The sequence below is a fragment of the Podarcis pityusensis genome (assembly GCF_964106645.2).
Source record: "Podarcis pityusensis genome assembly, chromosome: 8".
Taxonomy (NCBI): Eukaryota; Metazoa; Chordata; class Lepidosauria; order Squamata; family Lacertidae; genus Podarcis; species Podarcis pityusensis.
Window position 1 is genome coordinate 8803906 of NC_138033.1, and position 15732 is coordinate 8819637.

General features: G+C 44.7%; 1 protein-coding gene across 1 annotated transcript in view; it reads left to right on the forward strand.

Moving 5' to 3' along the window:
• Positions 1-15648, forward strand: part of LOC308484346 (homeobox protein otx5) — a 67881-nt gene extending 52233 nt beyond the window's left edge. The window contains exons 4-6 of the mRNA XM_081019222.1: positions 1596-1846; positions 9028-9179; positions 11730-15648. Coding sequence (XP_080875348.1) covers positions 1750-1846; positions 9028-9179; positions 11730-12353 — 873 coding nt within the window. The 5' untranslated portion in view covers positions 1596-1749 and the 3' untranslated portion in view covers positions 12354-15648. The remainder of the gene's footprint in view (positions 1-1595; positions 1847-9027; positions 9180-11729) is intronic.
• The last annotated feature ends 84 nt before the right edge of the window (positions 15649-15732 follow it).

A 15732-nucleotide genomic window follows, 5' to 3' on the forward strand; every position in this document is an offset into this window, starting at 1 on the left:
ATAGTCTGGTCCCCAAACTGGCTTTACCAGAGCCGAAAAATTCAGAAGGATGTTGATGGAGGGTTGGTAGAATTTCAAAGAATTAGGCCCGTTGTTTTATTGCACTGTTCTATCTTGTTCTCAACGTTGAGAAATGTGGAATTGCTTGCAATTTCATTTTGCTCCCCGATTTCAGGGTTGTAGGTCTGATGTGCTGGGCTACCATGCGGTGAGAGCAAAAGGCACTCTGCACATGCTCGTCCTTACTTGTGGCACAGCTGAGTCCTCATGCTGCGCCCTCGTGAGTCCTAACCAAGTCCTAAATATTATTTTCAAAAATTGGTGTGCCTGCCTTTCGTCTGAAGATCACAGAGCGGTTCACGGCATAAAAAATACAAAATGAGAACACAGAATACATAATAAAGCAAAACCAAAAGCAAATAACCACCTCCCAACACATTTAAAAGGACATAGTGTGTTAATCAGCCAAAGGCCTGGTTATAGAGAAACTTCGCCTGCCACCTAAAGATATTTAATGAAGGTGCCAGCGAGTTTCCCTGGGGAGAACATTCCACAAACAAGGAGAATATACATATACACACTAGATTAGGAAGGCTAAGAGTTTCATCCTAAATTTAAATTGACAGGTAAATTAGTATAACAATGCTCAGCATATACATGGTATCGTATATTTGTGTGTGTGTGTGTGTGTGTGTGTGTGTGTGTGTGTGTCAATCAGTCATATTTACAATAATCCTGAAGGGTAGGTCAGTATTATTATCACCATGCTGTAGTGGACTGGGCAGGGGAGTGGATGAAATGAGGCTAAGGTAGGATTTGAACTCAGGACTTTCAGATTCATTCAGCCGCTGCGCCACACAATGTTTTGTATATGTTTACACTCAGTTCCCTTAGAATTGTGTGCTTCCTTTTTAAAAAAAACAAAAACAAACCCCTCAGAAGTTTGGGGGGCGGGGAAACTATTCTCAGGAGGAGGGAAGCAACAGAACTGCTGTATGTTGCAAAGCATTGCGTTTGAGAGGCCAAACTTCTACCAAAAGCTGTGCAGAATCCTTCCCTGCCTCCAGAATCCTTTCCCCCTCCAAAAACCCAAGGCACCGCTGTGAGTCCTTAATGTGTTGACTTAACCTGCTCATTTAGGTAATAATAGACCCTCAAAAGCATGGGCCTGATAGCCTATTGGTACCCATTAGACCCCCCTTTTGAGTTGCTAAAATCCCAATCTCCCCCCCCCCCCAAACCCCTCTAGCTTTCTCTGTATCATTACTGACTATATGGTAATGTGCAATTCAAATTAAAAAGGGGGTGGGGGAAGTAAGCAGTATACAGAGTGGGGAAGAAAAAGGCACCTCATCCCATATCCAAAGGAGTTTATTTATTTATTCGGCTGCCAGTGAGGTTCTAGGCTTTGTAGGAAAGTCAGAGTCCTCCTTGCATGGACCACCTCTGGAGGGTTAGCCCAGAAGGACACCAGAAAGGTGTGGTGTCTTCTCTTGCTTGCCATTGGTCAACCTCTCTCTCCTCCCCACCTCTCCCTCCTTGGGGAGGCGGCCACTAAATTCCTGGTCTTGTCTGTCTTTGCCTCCTGGCTGCAGTTCCAGCTGCCCTTGGGTGCTGAGTGGAGGACCAGGGTGACCTAGGAGGCTTCCAGCCAGCCAGCCAGAAGCAAGAGCGAAGGAGCAGTACCACCACCAGCAGCAGAAGACCTCTCTCCCCACCGAGATCTTTGGGGACTCCAACCTTCTGAGCATGATGTCCTACATCAAGCAACCACATTATGCAGTCAACGGCCTCACCTTGGCTGGGCCAGGCATGGACTTGCTACATTCGGCCGTCGGGTACCCCAGTAAGTGGATTTGCAAGATTCCCCCCCTTTTTGTGTCATTTTTCAGTTTTGGAGGAAACTTGGGCGATGGGCATCACTGAGTTGGTTCTTGGTAGGCAAAGGATGGAGAGACGTAACTGGGTTTTTCTTTTTTCTATGAATTGAAACCAGTGGGTTATCAGGTAGCGAGGGAGAATTCAGCTAGTTGGCCAAATGTGGGGGGAAAGAGAATAGAAACTGCTTCCTGTTTGGTTTGGGGATCAAAACAAACAGAATGTGCAAATATTGAATTATATTATTGTGGATCGTGATAAATGTTCTTACTCTACTATTTATCAAATTGCATGTATTTAAAGATGAAATGCCCTCAGTTTATAGATATATAACTATTTTTATAGTTTTATAGTTAATTGTAAAATAAGTATATATATGTGTGTGTGCGTATACACATACACACACATACTTATTTTACAATTAAATATAAAAATAGTTTTGGAGGTTCATATTCAGGTACTGAGACCATGATAAATTAAAAAATGAAAAATGTTTTCAAAAACGTCACCAGTTTTAGGGTGGTATTTCCAGTTTTTTTGCATTCATAGATGCTTAAATTGCCTTCCCACCACCAGGGCAGATTTTGTTGAAAATGTGTTGAAAGACTTCTGCATTTCAGATATATATATATATATATATATATTATTAGAGATTTTGATTTTGATATGTAGCGGCCATCATGTGGTTTACAAGTTCCAAAGGTTCCCTAGAAAGAGATCCATTTAAATGAGCCAATTCATGCAGACACACTTGTGATCACAATGGGCAGGATTCAGCCAAAATAAAGTCATTATTGTAATAATAATACTGCCCTTCATTTGAAGTTCTCAGGGCGCTCTTATAAAAGCCCGTAATGTTATCTGGATCCTAGTTTGCTGTCCACACCCTCCCCCAGCAGAAAACCCCAAGCAAACCACTGGATGTTCACAGATTCCTTGTGAATTACCCAAAAGTGCATTTTTGGACGTTGAAATAATTGAAACTTAAGGGGAACCCCTAAGTCCCTGCTCCCCTGCCTAGTTCAGGTGTTCTGGAGCAGGTTAAGAATCTAAGCAACTAATAGCAGGACATAATTGTTTTTAGTGTTATAGACGCTAAACTTCATAGCAACATTGCCTAGTTAATGTCACAATAATTTTTTATCCCAGACTGTTGCCTGGTGGTGGAAACCTTCCTAAATAAAGCTAGACCATCATTTCTATCATGTGACCTGCCTCCAGTAGGGCAGGCAGCTTTTAAAAAACTTATATAATTGCGAAGGAAGAAGCAGATATTAATGCATCCCTAACTAGCCTTTAATATTGTTTTAAATTAGTGGAGAGTCTATATTCTTTTTTTTTATTATTCCGTTGACCAAGCCTCTTCTAGGTAGAAAATTGCTCCATGGCCCTTTTTGAAAACAGAAATTTATCCTCTTGTTCCCTTTTATATCCTGCCTTTTCTCCATGGGGCTGAGGGGTGATCTGAACCAATAGAAAAAAGAGCAGGGGGAAACCCTAGGAAGAGATCCCTTTAAACAATCCAATTCATGCAGACACACTAGTGATCACAATGGGCAGGAACCAATTTGGTACAGTCTTCTATGCGGAGGGAAAAAATCATGCAGTAATTATATGCCTGTGCCAGGAGGGGGGGAAATACCCTGCTCATCTTGAGAATTAAATTGATTGCAAGGGGACTTGAGCAGGGGGAAACTAGACAATATCTTACTATAGGGAGGGGTGGAGGAGGAGGACATCCATTGGGGTCCATCTAGGTCAGGTGTCAGCAACCTTTTTCAGCCAGGGGCCGGTCCACCGTCCCTCAGACCATGTGGTGGGCCGGACTATATTTTGAAAAAAATTAATAATAATGAACAAATTCCTATGCCCCACAAATAACCCAGAGGTGCATTTTAAATAAAAGGACACATTCTACTTGTGTAAAAACATGCTGATTCCCAGACCGTCCTTGGGCGGGATTGAGAAGGCGATTGGGCTGGATCCGGCCCCCAGGCCTTAGGTTGCTGACCCCTGGTCTAGGTCAAAGGTCAGTACTGCCCTACACTGACTGGCAGCCTTTCTCTAGGGCAGGGGTCAGCAACCTTTTTCAGCCGTGGGCCAGTCCACTGTCCCTCAGACCTTGTGGGGGGGCGGACTATATTTTTTTGGGGGAAATGAACGAATTCCTATGCCCCACAAATAACCCAGAGATGCAGTGTTCTGTTGGAAGTCGCCCAGAGTGGCTGGGGAAACCCAGCCAGATGGGCGGGGTATAAATAATAATAATAATAATAATAATAATAATAATAATAATAATAAAAAATTAATAATAATGAACGAATTCCTATGCCCCACAAATAACCCAGAGATGCATTTTAAATAAAAGGACACATTCTACTCATGTAAAAACACGCTGATTCCCGGACTGTCCATGGGCCGGGTTTAGAACACGATTGGGCCGGATCTGGCCCCCTGGCTTTAGTTTGCCTACCCATGCTCTGGGGTTCTGCAGCCCTCCCTGCTAATGTCAGGGACTGCACCTGGAGCCTTCATAGAAAAGAGAAGCCCCACCTCTGAGCTGTGGTCCTTGCCAAAGAAAGAGAGTCATTTAAATGAAAGTCAGGTGTATTCACAACCCTGGGAGGTTCATTTCCATATTTGCCCCAGGCCACCTAACGGATTTACTGAGAATCTGAGATGTAAAGCCATAGGCTTTGAGTGCCCAAGGCCACATCTGCCCAGCTGAAAATGGGATGATCACCTATTCAATTTTATTGTATTTTACATCCCTTCTTCTCAATAGACACTGGAATTGGGAGGGGTGGGCCTGTGGCTCTCCAGATGTTGTTGGACTATAAGTCCCATCTTCACTGGCCATGGCTGATGGGAGTTGGAGTCCAACAAGGGTTGAGATCTAGATGACCTTTGGGTCCCTTCCAGCTCTTACAAATTCTGTGAAGAACCCAGAGGGCTGCAATTTCCCCATCCAGAGACTGCAAAGGGTCTATCATTGGGTCATCCGCTTCCTTGGCAACCAATATCACTTTGGGTTAAAAAGAAAGAAAAGGCGTTAAGTTTGGGAATCGTGATTTCTGGAAAGGGGAGAACAGCTTTATCTCATCAGGGGGAATGAAGTGATAAGAGGGAGAACAACTATATCTAATCAAGATAAGAGATAGGAAGAGATAACAGCATTTTGTGATTTCGGAGGTGGCAGCGGAAAATCTCTACCCCAAATAAGCTTAGCCTGGGTGGAAGGGAGCTGTCAAGTCAGGTGACCACTTGTCATGGTAAATGCATCATGGGAAATATACAGGATGACATCCAGCTACTCAGAGTAGACCAATCCAAAGGCAGCACCGTATAGGGAAGTTGTTAATGTTTGGTATTTTATTGTGTTTTTAATATTCTGTTGGGAGCCTTCCAGAGTGGCTGGGACAAGCCAGTCAGATGTGTGGCACATAAAGTGATGATGAGGAGGAGGATGATAGTAGTGGCTTTCCACCTTCTCTCCCCTTCTTGGTATTTAATTTATTTATTATCAAAATGTATACATTGCTTTTTTAAAAAAAAAAAACACCAACCAACCCAACCACCTCCAAGCAGCTTATTCTGGGACGCCCTTCGCCGGCTGTTTCTCTCAGCAACTGCTGGTGGAGTTTTCGTGCAAGCCAGCTGCTGTGTACAGAATCGGAGAATTGTAGAGGTGGAAGGGACCCCCAGAGTCATCTAGTCCAACCCCCTGCCCACATTTGTCCCTGGGTGGGCTCAAATACTTAACAGCAAGACCTACTGTGCTACAGTAATAATAGCTATTATTATTATTATTATTATTATTATTATTATCATTACCTTGCCCATCTGGTTTGGTTGCCCCAGCCACTCTGGGGGCTTCCAACACACATAAAATTTATAATAAAACATTAATAGTAACAATCTGATCCAGTATGAAAAGTCACAATAGCTTTAAAATAAACAACTTATATCAAACAATAATAATAAATAATAATAAATTTTATTTATACCCCAGCCGAGACCAGGCTCAGGGCGGCTAACACCAAGTATAAAAATAATTGATTAAAATACAACTTAAAAACAAAATTAAAATACAACATTAAAATGCAGCCCCATTTCAGTAGAAATTCAAATCAAAAAACTTTTTGGGGATGAAAACGTCGTCATCACCAAGGCTAACTATCCAGACTGGTCCTACGTGGGCCAGAAAAAAGCCAGGGAAGTCCCCAAATAGGAGTTCCATCACAGAAGGAGAAAGGAAAGAGGGGGAGGGGATCAAGTTGATTCCAAGCCAAAGGCCAGGCGGAACAACTCTGTCTTACAGGCCGTGCGGAAAGAAATCAGATCCTGCAGGGCCCTGGTCTCATGAGGCAGAGCGTTCCACCAGTCCGGGGCCAGTGTTGAAAAGGCCCTGCCTCTGGTTGAGGCTAATCTGACTTCCTCAGGGCCCGGGACCACTAGGGTGTTGCTATTTATGGACCTTAAGGTCCATAAATAAGTGTGAAGTGTCCTTGAGAAGGAGTCCAGCTCCTTTTTCCAGTTTGGCAAAGTGGTGCTTTTGAGCTGCCCAGTCCCTGGAAATCCCTGCAGCCTCCCTTCGCAGCCTGGGGTCTCCAGCTGTTGCTGGACTCCCCTCATCCCCAGCCAGAATGGTCAACGGTCAGGGAGGGTAGGAATTGTGATGCAGCCACCTCTGGGGACTCAGTGTTGGGAAAGGCGGAGGAGGGAAAGTGGCTTAGATGCTCATCCGGAATTCCTCCGTCAGAAGATCCTGCAATGGCCGGCAGGATTTCCCTGAAGAGAGGCAGTGTGGTGTAGTGGTTATAGTGCCTGACCAGGACTGGGGAGACCCCACTTCAAAGCCCCCCCTGAGCCACCAGCCTCCCTGGCTAACTTTAGGCCACTCACTGCCTGTCACTCCAAGCAGAGGGTTGCTTTGAGGAAAATAATAATAATAATAATAATAATAATAATAATAATAATATACCCCACCCATCTAGATAAAACGGGGGGAGAGGGAAATTAATTTTAGAATGAATTGATTTTAGAATGTATTTCAATTAATTGACTGTGATTTTATGTAAATTGTGCTATTTTTACTGTTGTTAGCCGCTCTGAGCCCGGCTTTGGCTGGGGAGGGCGGAATATAAAATATTATTATTATTATTATCATTACTATTATTAAGCTCCTTTGAGCCAGGGTGTTGTGGTGGTTAGAGCAACCTTTCCCAACATTTCCAGATGTTATTGGACTACAACTCCCATCATCCCTGACATGCTAGCTAGAGATAATGGGAGTTGTAGTCCAACAAAATCTGGAGATCCCAGGTTGAGAAAGGTTGGGTTGGTAGTGTGTGAGACTAGGGCTTCTCAGAGTCCCAGGCAGCTAGGACGCCATTTATTGTATTTTAATCTTTTGTTGGAAGCTGCCCAGAGTGGCTAGGGAAACCCAGCCAGATGGGTGGGGTATTTATTATTATTATTATTATTATTATTATTATTATTATTATTATTATTATTATTTCCCCAGGCCCTTTTAGTGGACTGGCTAAGCTAGGGAGCTGCCAAGTTCAAATTTCTTCCTTCACCATCCCTCAGCTTCAACCCCTCCTCTGAACATTGGCTTGTTGTAACCATTCCTCAGTTGATCTATGGGGAGACACTGGGAACAGAACAATTCGCTCTTTTCCAAAGGGAGACTCCTCTGTGGCCTCAGAGGGTGTCTTCTGGACATCCTCCCAGACCCACCACTCTGGCGGAATGAATGCTTCGTATAGAGAAAGACCTAAATTTCAATACTTGTCACTTGAAAAAGAACCTGGAAGTCTCTCGTTTGGAAGTCCCGCAAATTTGCCGTATCGGGTGAGACGATGTGGGGTTTTGTGTTCCAGTGAAGTAACGTTTACATTTAGAAATTAAAGTTTGCATTTAGAAATTGATATTCTTACAGCTTCTTGGAGAGCTCAGTTGGTAGAACACGAGGCTCTTAATCTCAGGGGCTTGGGCAAAAGATCCCTGAATTTCAGCGGGTTGGACTAGATGACCCGCGGAGTCCCTTCTGTACTTCTATAACCTTAAATAACTTACCTCTATGTGAATGCTAGACACACATGGAATGAATGGGTAGGAGGAAGGGGGAACAGAGGGCTCTTTTGAGTTGGACAGTTTATGAGCATTTGCTACTGAAAAGGCACAAATAAAAGTATTCTTAAAAAGAGCTGTCACGAAGCAGAGACATTTGTCCTATAAATCAGCCACCTCCCTAGGCACGAAGGATACCGAAAGACTGCTAGCATTGGAGACAACCGTACCTCCAGTGGGAGGAAGTTCCACAGACAGGGTGCCATAACAGGGGAGGCCCTGCTCTGAGTTGCGCCTTAAGATCTACAAGCAGGGCCTGCCTTGCAGAGCTTAAGGTGCAGGCTGGCAAATAATGGTAGAGGCCTTCCTTTAAAAACCCAGAACCTTAAATTGGGCCTGATAGCAAACAGACAGCCAAGCGTGGCTCTTTTAGGACGTGCAAGATATGCTCCTAGTTTCTGGTGCTTCTCCAGAACTTAGCAGCCGCAATCTGTACCAGCTGCAGCCTCCAGAGCACTGTCAAAGGCACATAGAGGTTTATTATTATTATTATTATTACTATTTTAAAGATTTTCTTGTTTTACAGAAGTATGTGTAATGTCTCTCGTATTTTTTCCATGTAACATTTTTACAAATCAGTTTAAAGGCACATAGAGTTGTGCATCTTATCGTCGTTGTGGTTATTGCTGTTATTTTTTTAAATATAGTGGTACCTCAGGTTACATACACTTCAGGTTACATACGCTTCAGATTACAGACTCCGCTAACCCAGAAATAGTGCTTCAGGTTAAGAACTTTGCTTCAGGATGAGAACAGAAATTGTGCTTCGGGGGTGCGGCGGCAGCAGGAGGCCCCATTAGCTAAACTGGTGCTTCAGGTTAAGAACAGTTTCAGGTTAAGTACAGACCTCCGGAATGAATTAAGTACTTAACCCGAGGTACCACTGTAACATTCTTGCTGTTGTTCTTTAAATGCAGAGAATGAACTGAACCGACCCACATGTATGAAGAGGGTCACATGATGAGATATGTAACTTTCCCTGAATCCAGATCTCTCCTCTTATTTTTTTAGCCACCCCGCGGAAACAGAGGCGCGAGCGCACGACCTTCACGCGAGCCCAGCTGGATATCTTGGAGGCTCTCTTTGCCAAGACCCGCTACCCAGACATCTTCATGCGCGAGGAAGTGGCTCTGAAGATCAATCTTCCTGAATCCAGAGTTCAGGTGGGGCTCCGCTGGGGAGGGGGCAAAGGGCAGCAAGCCAAGACAGGCACAGGGGCCGGGAGACTCGAACCGGGAGTGAGGTGTCTTATGTGCCAGCATTACAGGTGGCCAAAGGGGACCTGTAAGAAAATAAAGGAATTTTGGGATGTAATTTATAATGAGCTCAAAATAATGATCAAGGTTAAAGGGTAAAGGGACCCCTGACCATTAGGTCCAGTCGCGAACGACTCTGGGGTTGCGGCGCTCATCTCGCTTTATTGGCCGAGGGAGCCGGCGTACAGCTTCCGGGTCATGCGGCCAGCATGACTGAGCCGCTTCTGGCGAACCAGAGCAGCACACGGAAACACCGTTTACCTTCCCACTGGAGCGGTACCTATTTATCTACTTGCACTTTGACGTGCTTTCGAACTGCTAGGTGGGCAGGAGCAGGGACCGAGCAACGGGAGCTCACCCCGTCGCGGGGATTCGAACCGCCGACCTTCCGATCGGCAAGTCCTAGGCTCTGTGGTTTAACCCACAGCGCCACCCGTGTCCCTTTAATGATCAAGGTATCCTTCATTAAAAAAAAACTGGAGGCTTTCCTCCTGGGGATATTAGGCCCAGACATATCAAAAATGCGAGAGAAATATTATTGTATTCCACGGTAGCTGCAAGAATATTAATCGCTACGAATTGGAAAGCTGGAGTGGTTTGTAAAAAGAAACCTGAGTGCTCATTGGAGGCAGAGGTCCTCATATACACTCAGAGTAGACCTATTGGCATGAATGGCCATGTTCCATTTCAATAGGTCTACCCCGAGTGCAACTACAAGGATTCAACCCCATGCATTTCATAGAATCGTAGAATTGGAAGTCATATAGTCCAACCCCCTTCAATGCAGAAATCTTTTGCCCGGTGTGGGCCTTGAACCCACAGCCCTGAGATTAAGAGTCTCCTGCTGTACCGACTGAGCTATTCATTTAAAACACTCACTCTATCAAAAGCGTCATGGGCTGTCTGTGCAAAGAATCCTGGGAACTGTAGTTTGTTGGGGGTGTTGGTCCAAGGCGCCTTAAACTACAGTTCCCATGGTTCTTTGGGAGAAGCCATGACTCTTAAAGTGAGAGTGCTTTCAATGTGTGGTGTGGATGTGTTCAAAAAGGTCCCATGATTTTTCTTCTTCTTCTTCTTTCTTTCTTTTCTTTTCTTTTTCTTTTTTAAATTTTTTTTTGGATCCCATGATTTTTAGGAGTCGGTGTGTGGTTTTGTGTGCATGTAGAGTGCCCTCTGGTGGGAGCACACATTGTTCCTGTCACATCCTATTAGGCATCTCTCCCTCAGGAGGCCATCCCACAATAGGCCACTAAGCCTCTGAGGCACACTGCACTCAAATTTCTGCCACAGTCTGGCCATATTTGTATCCTGGCTGCCATCTTTCCTTGTAGCAGTTCACAGGTACTTTGCAAAGAAAATGGAGGCCAAGAGCAAACTCCCATCCTAGTTTGCTTTAACATGCTCCATTCACATAGGTGCCTGCGCATTATCCCAAGTCAGGGAGTGGGGATGGAAGGTTGAAGCAGCCGTCTTATAGCATAGGGTCGCCATGTTTCAAGAAGTGGAAAAAATCCGGACACAAAAGTTGTTGAGCTTTTTCTCCTGCAAAATCTCCCAAAAATTGGGAAATTCCAGACACCCGGCAGCCCTATATTATAAAAACCCATTATTGGGTTGCAGGAAACTTCCTGTTATAGCAGAGGAGCCTAGGACCCATGTACCTACGGGACCGCCTCTCCTGGTATGCCCCGCGGAGGACCTTAAGGTTCACAAATGACAACATTTTGGAGGTGGTTAGATTGGTCTCAGCTAGGGCCAGGGCCTTTTCAGTACTGGCCCCGACTTGGCGGAACGCTCTGTCACAATAGACTAGGGCCCTGCGGGACTTGACATCTTTCCACAGGGCCTGCAAGACAGCTGTTCTGCCTGGCCTTTGGTTTGGACTCGGTCTGACTGACCCTTATGTCTTCCCTCCCCTTACAGTTTTGATTTATGGGCTACTTTTAAAATGAGGCTGCTTTTTAAATTGCATTTTAACCTGTATTTTAAATTGGGATTTTTGTTTGTTTTGTCCCCCCCGCCCCCATTATGTTTCTATTGTAATTTTACTGGTGTTAGCCACCCTGAGCCCGGGGGGTATAATTTTATTTTTATTTTTATTATTATTATTATTATTATTATTATTATTATTATTATTAAATTGAAACACAGACAGGATGTGCCAAAGGTGTTGACATTTGGCCCTCCGGATGTTGCCAAACGACAACTCCCATCAGCCCCAACAGTGCCAGCAAAAACAAGGCCAAAAACAAACTCCCCACACCCAATTTCCTGGAACCCTTTCTCACGTTTATAAACTTCTCCAATGTTACCAGCTTGGGCTCCTCCTATGAACTTCTGAATCCTCCACCTCGTGTTCCGTTGAAATGGTTCCCGGGGAAACGCCGACCCTTCCTTTTGGTTCCTCCCCAAGCCTTCCCCTCGCAGCTCATCCTTTCTTGCCTTCCCTCCCCGCAGGTGTGGTTCAAGAACCGCCGAGCCAAATGCCGCCAGCAGCAGCAGCAGAGCAGCGGGCAAGCCAAAGCCCGGCCTGCCAAGAAGAAGACCTCTCCGGCCCGGGAGACCAGCTCTGAGACCAGCACCAACGGGCAGTACAGCCCTCCGCCGGCTGGCACCTCAGTGACGCCCAGCTCCAGCGCGAGCGCCACTGTCTCCATCTGGAGCCCGGCCTCCATCTCCCCGATCCCGGACCCCCTTTCCTCCTCCACAACCCCTTGCATGCAGCGCTCCACTGCCTACCCCATGACTTACACGCAGGCTCCTGGCTACACACAAACCTACGCCGGTTCTACCTCCTACTTCAGCGGCCTTGACTGCAGCTCCTACCTGTCTCCCATGCACCCGCAGCTCTCCGCGCCGGGGGCAGCGCTGAGCCCCATCACCACCCCAACCATGGGCAGCCACCTGAGCCAGTCGCCGGCCTCCCTCTCCAGCCAGGGCTACGGCACGGCCGGCCTGGGGTTCAGCTCTGTGGATTGCCTAGACTACAAGGACCAGGCCGCCTCCTGGAAGCTCAACTTCAACGCCACCGACTGCTTGGATTACAAAGATCAGAGCTCCTGGAAGTTCCAGGTCTTGTGAAAGAATCTCCATCCTTCCTTTGCAGAGCATCCTGGGACAACCTCTTCTGTCCAAGCTCGACATTGAGACCCCTGGCTGCTTCTCCTCTCCCCCTCTCCCCCCTTCTTATTTCTTTAAGAGGAGGCGTTCTTCTCCTCACCAGCATTGCACGTACTGTAGCATTGCTTTGTTTCTCTGCGCTGTTTTCGGAAACTCCGGCAACGAGGCAGATCCGTGCGGATGTTAGGAACTCGTGTACAGCCTTTGTTTCACACGCCCGGGCCTTGGACGTGTCATTCCTTCAGATTCTTGGCCTGGACTCAGTGACTTGTCAGCTCATGAAACCCTCGCGACAACTGGGGTGGCATTTGGAACCTCTCTCCTGGAAGTAGACCGAGACTGGAAGCAACACCAGAAGATCAGAGGTTGTTGGAGTTTTCATCGGGCATGTTAGAGGTGCCACAGCAGAGGCAAAAGTTTTCAAGAGAGCCACGTTTTTAAAAGCCAGGTTGCTTTCTCAAATGATATTTTAACGACGACAACAGACTGGGTTAGCAGAGACAGGGGCAAGCATCAGCTCACAGTTTGGTCCATCCTTTTTCCTAATGGAAACGAGCAATTCCAGCACCATGGACTTAAGCACATGCTCCTTATCCCTGATCATCAAGAGGTTTTATTTCAGCCCGTTCCCTCCTGCCTGAAGTGCATTGCTCAAGTCAACACCAGCAAGTCAACACTCTGGTTTGGCGGGGTTTGATTGTTTCGTTGTTTTCAGAGCCAGTTCAAGACATTTTGCCACCTGAGGACAAAGGAGAAGCTGGTGCCTCTCGTCCAATTTCCACGTACAAAAGCCAAGCAGACCGGCAGTCAAATCTTGCTTCGACACTGGCGACTGACTCCCCTGCGCTTGAGAGCAGCAGGCTCTGCCTGCAGGACAGCCCTAAAAACACCTGTGGCTTTATCTACTCCCCACCCCTTAGCATTGGCTGCCTGAGTCAGCTGCTGCATTCTGTCTCATGGTAGGGCCGGCTCTGCTTCTTCTTTTTTCCCATGCTCTGTGCTTTATGGTGAGAGTATACCAACATCAGGCATCTGAAACCTTTTCCCCCCTGTTTCTGCTTTTGGGACTCCTCATTAACCTCTGACCCTCCCATTGCAGACAGTATTGCTCACTTCACATTCCTATGCATGTCTAGTCAGAAGTAATCAATCAGGTAGTTCAATAGATATTTTTTTTAAAAAACAACTTTTGATAAACTAAAAAAAGTGCTCTAGTATTTAAAAAAATACTTTTAATTCAATGAATTATAAAAGCTACAGAGAACAATGGGTATCTTAGAAGAGGCATCCCTCCCCCCCCCCCTTTACACACTGGAAGAGGGAATGTCTCTTCTCAGATGATAATAATAAATCATGATTTTTTAATTTATATCCCACCCCTCTGGCTGGGTTTCCCCAGCCACTCTGGGCAACTTACAACCATGTATAAAAACATGTATAAAAACACAACATTCAAACATTTAAAAAAACCAAAATATCCTATACAAGCAACAAACAAACCAATAATTGGAATAGAAACCAATAACAACAACAATTATAATAACAATAATAACAAACAGTTTACCCAACTGTTGTACCCAACTGACACATGAACATCACCTAAAAAGCTAGGTGTGCTTTTTTGCTTCAGAACTACTGAAATTTGGTCAACAAATCAATTTGTTGACAAAAACACATTGTCTAGAATTTCTTTAATCAGGTGACAGCTGATTAATATTTTAAAAGCTTGCATACGAATAGCAAAGGAAGATATGTTGATGGTGCTTGGTAATGTTTTGCCTGCCATGTTCCCAGCATCTCCTCTTACACAAAAGCAAGTTTCTAGTCCCTCTGGTTGTGGAGAAAGCTTGGGAACGACTCCCTTTCCATCCACACTTGAGCCTGCTCCACTTAAGGGGATGCCGTGTCCATCACAGAGAGAAGGACATCTCCCTTTCTGGCTAGACTGAGATCTAGCCTCATGGGACTTCCCCAAACATAAAGTCAAGGAGGTGGGTAGCAGATTCACCAACAGAAAACGAACAGCTTAAAAGTACGGCACTGCCTCTGCCGTAAATCTCATAGGACCTCACCTAGTTTGTTCCCAACAACCTAGGAAAAGCCATGCGTTCTGTAATGTAATGGCCCAGTTTTATGGAACTTTTTCCAGTTGATGTCCGACAGGTCCCCTCCCTGCTGAACTTCCCAAAAACTTTTTTTTAAATAAAAATTCCAGGAGAGTTTTAACTGACTTCTGATTTTTACATTCATCGAGGATTTTTTGGTACACCGCTTAGAGACATTTGTGATTAAGCGGTATGTAAATTATTATTATTAATAATAATAATGGCTGTTGCTGCTGCTCTGCTTCCTCATCCTAGCTCATCTCTGCATTTTACAAAAACAGATTATTATTTTTGTAGTTAGGAAAGTGCACTGGAGGGGTGAAAATGATTTAATGCAAAAGCCCCGCAAGCAAATCGGGATTTCTGCTCCATGTCTCGTAACCATCCCCACAAAGAGATCAGAACAATTGTTCGATAAAGACCAGGCCTAGTTAAAGCTCCGCATAAGCTTTGTGTGTGATTTGCTAATCAGGGCAAATGGCTAATAACTAGGCCTTCTGGGAGAGTTTGAAATCTTTCCTATCCCTGGACACCCAGGATTTGAATCTGGGACCTTCTGGATGTGAACAAAAATAGTCTACTACTGACCTGTGGGTGTATATATATTGCCTCAGTGAATTTTGTTTGATCCTTTGGTATTTTGGATAGCACCAAAATTCCTTTCAGTGCTCAATCTTTTATATCCTGTACAACATGAAATAGTTAACGCAGGATAAATTTTAACTAGACGAGAAATGTGGGGTGAGGCTTAACTTTCCAGCATCTGATTTCATCTGGGGTGGGGTGGGAAAATAAAGTGTTTAAACAGTTCAATAAGCATTTGTAAATAATATGATTACTCCCCTTCCCTTAAAAACAAAAATTGCAATGGGTTTTTAAATTTTAGAAAGTTCTATTTTGTAAATGATATTCAACATTTTTTTAGTCTAGGTTTCTTAGCTGTAATACCTTCTTCTTTCTCTTTTTTTAAAAAAAGTAACGACAACATCCTCTTGCTGTAGATGAGAAGCATTCCCATGGAAGTTGTTCTGTCAGTGGTTTTCTCTATTTATTACTTAGTTTGTGATGAGCAATTTCCTGTACAGTTACCAAAACAAAACAAAAAAAGATTGTTGGTGGTTTTAAAAAAAATTAAAATATTAAAATGTAAAAAAAAAACAAAATAGGTGAAAAGGAACAGTGGCTCTGTGTGATTTTTGTTGTCGATGATTTCAGCTGCTACTTAAAACAATAAA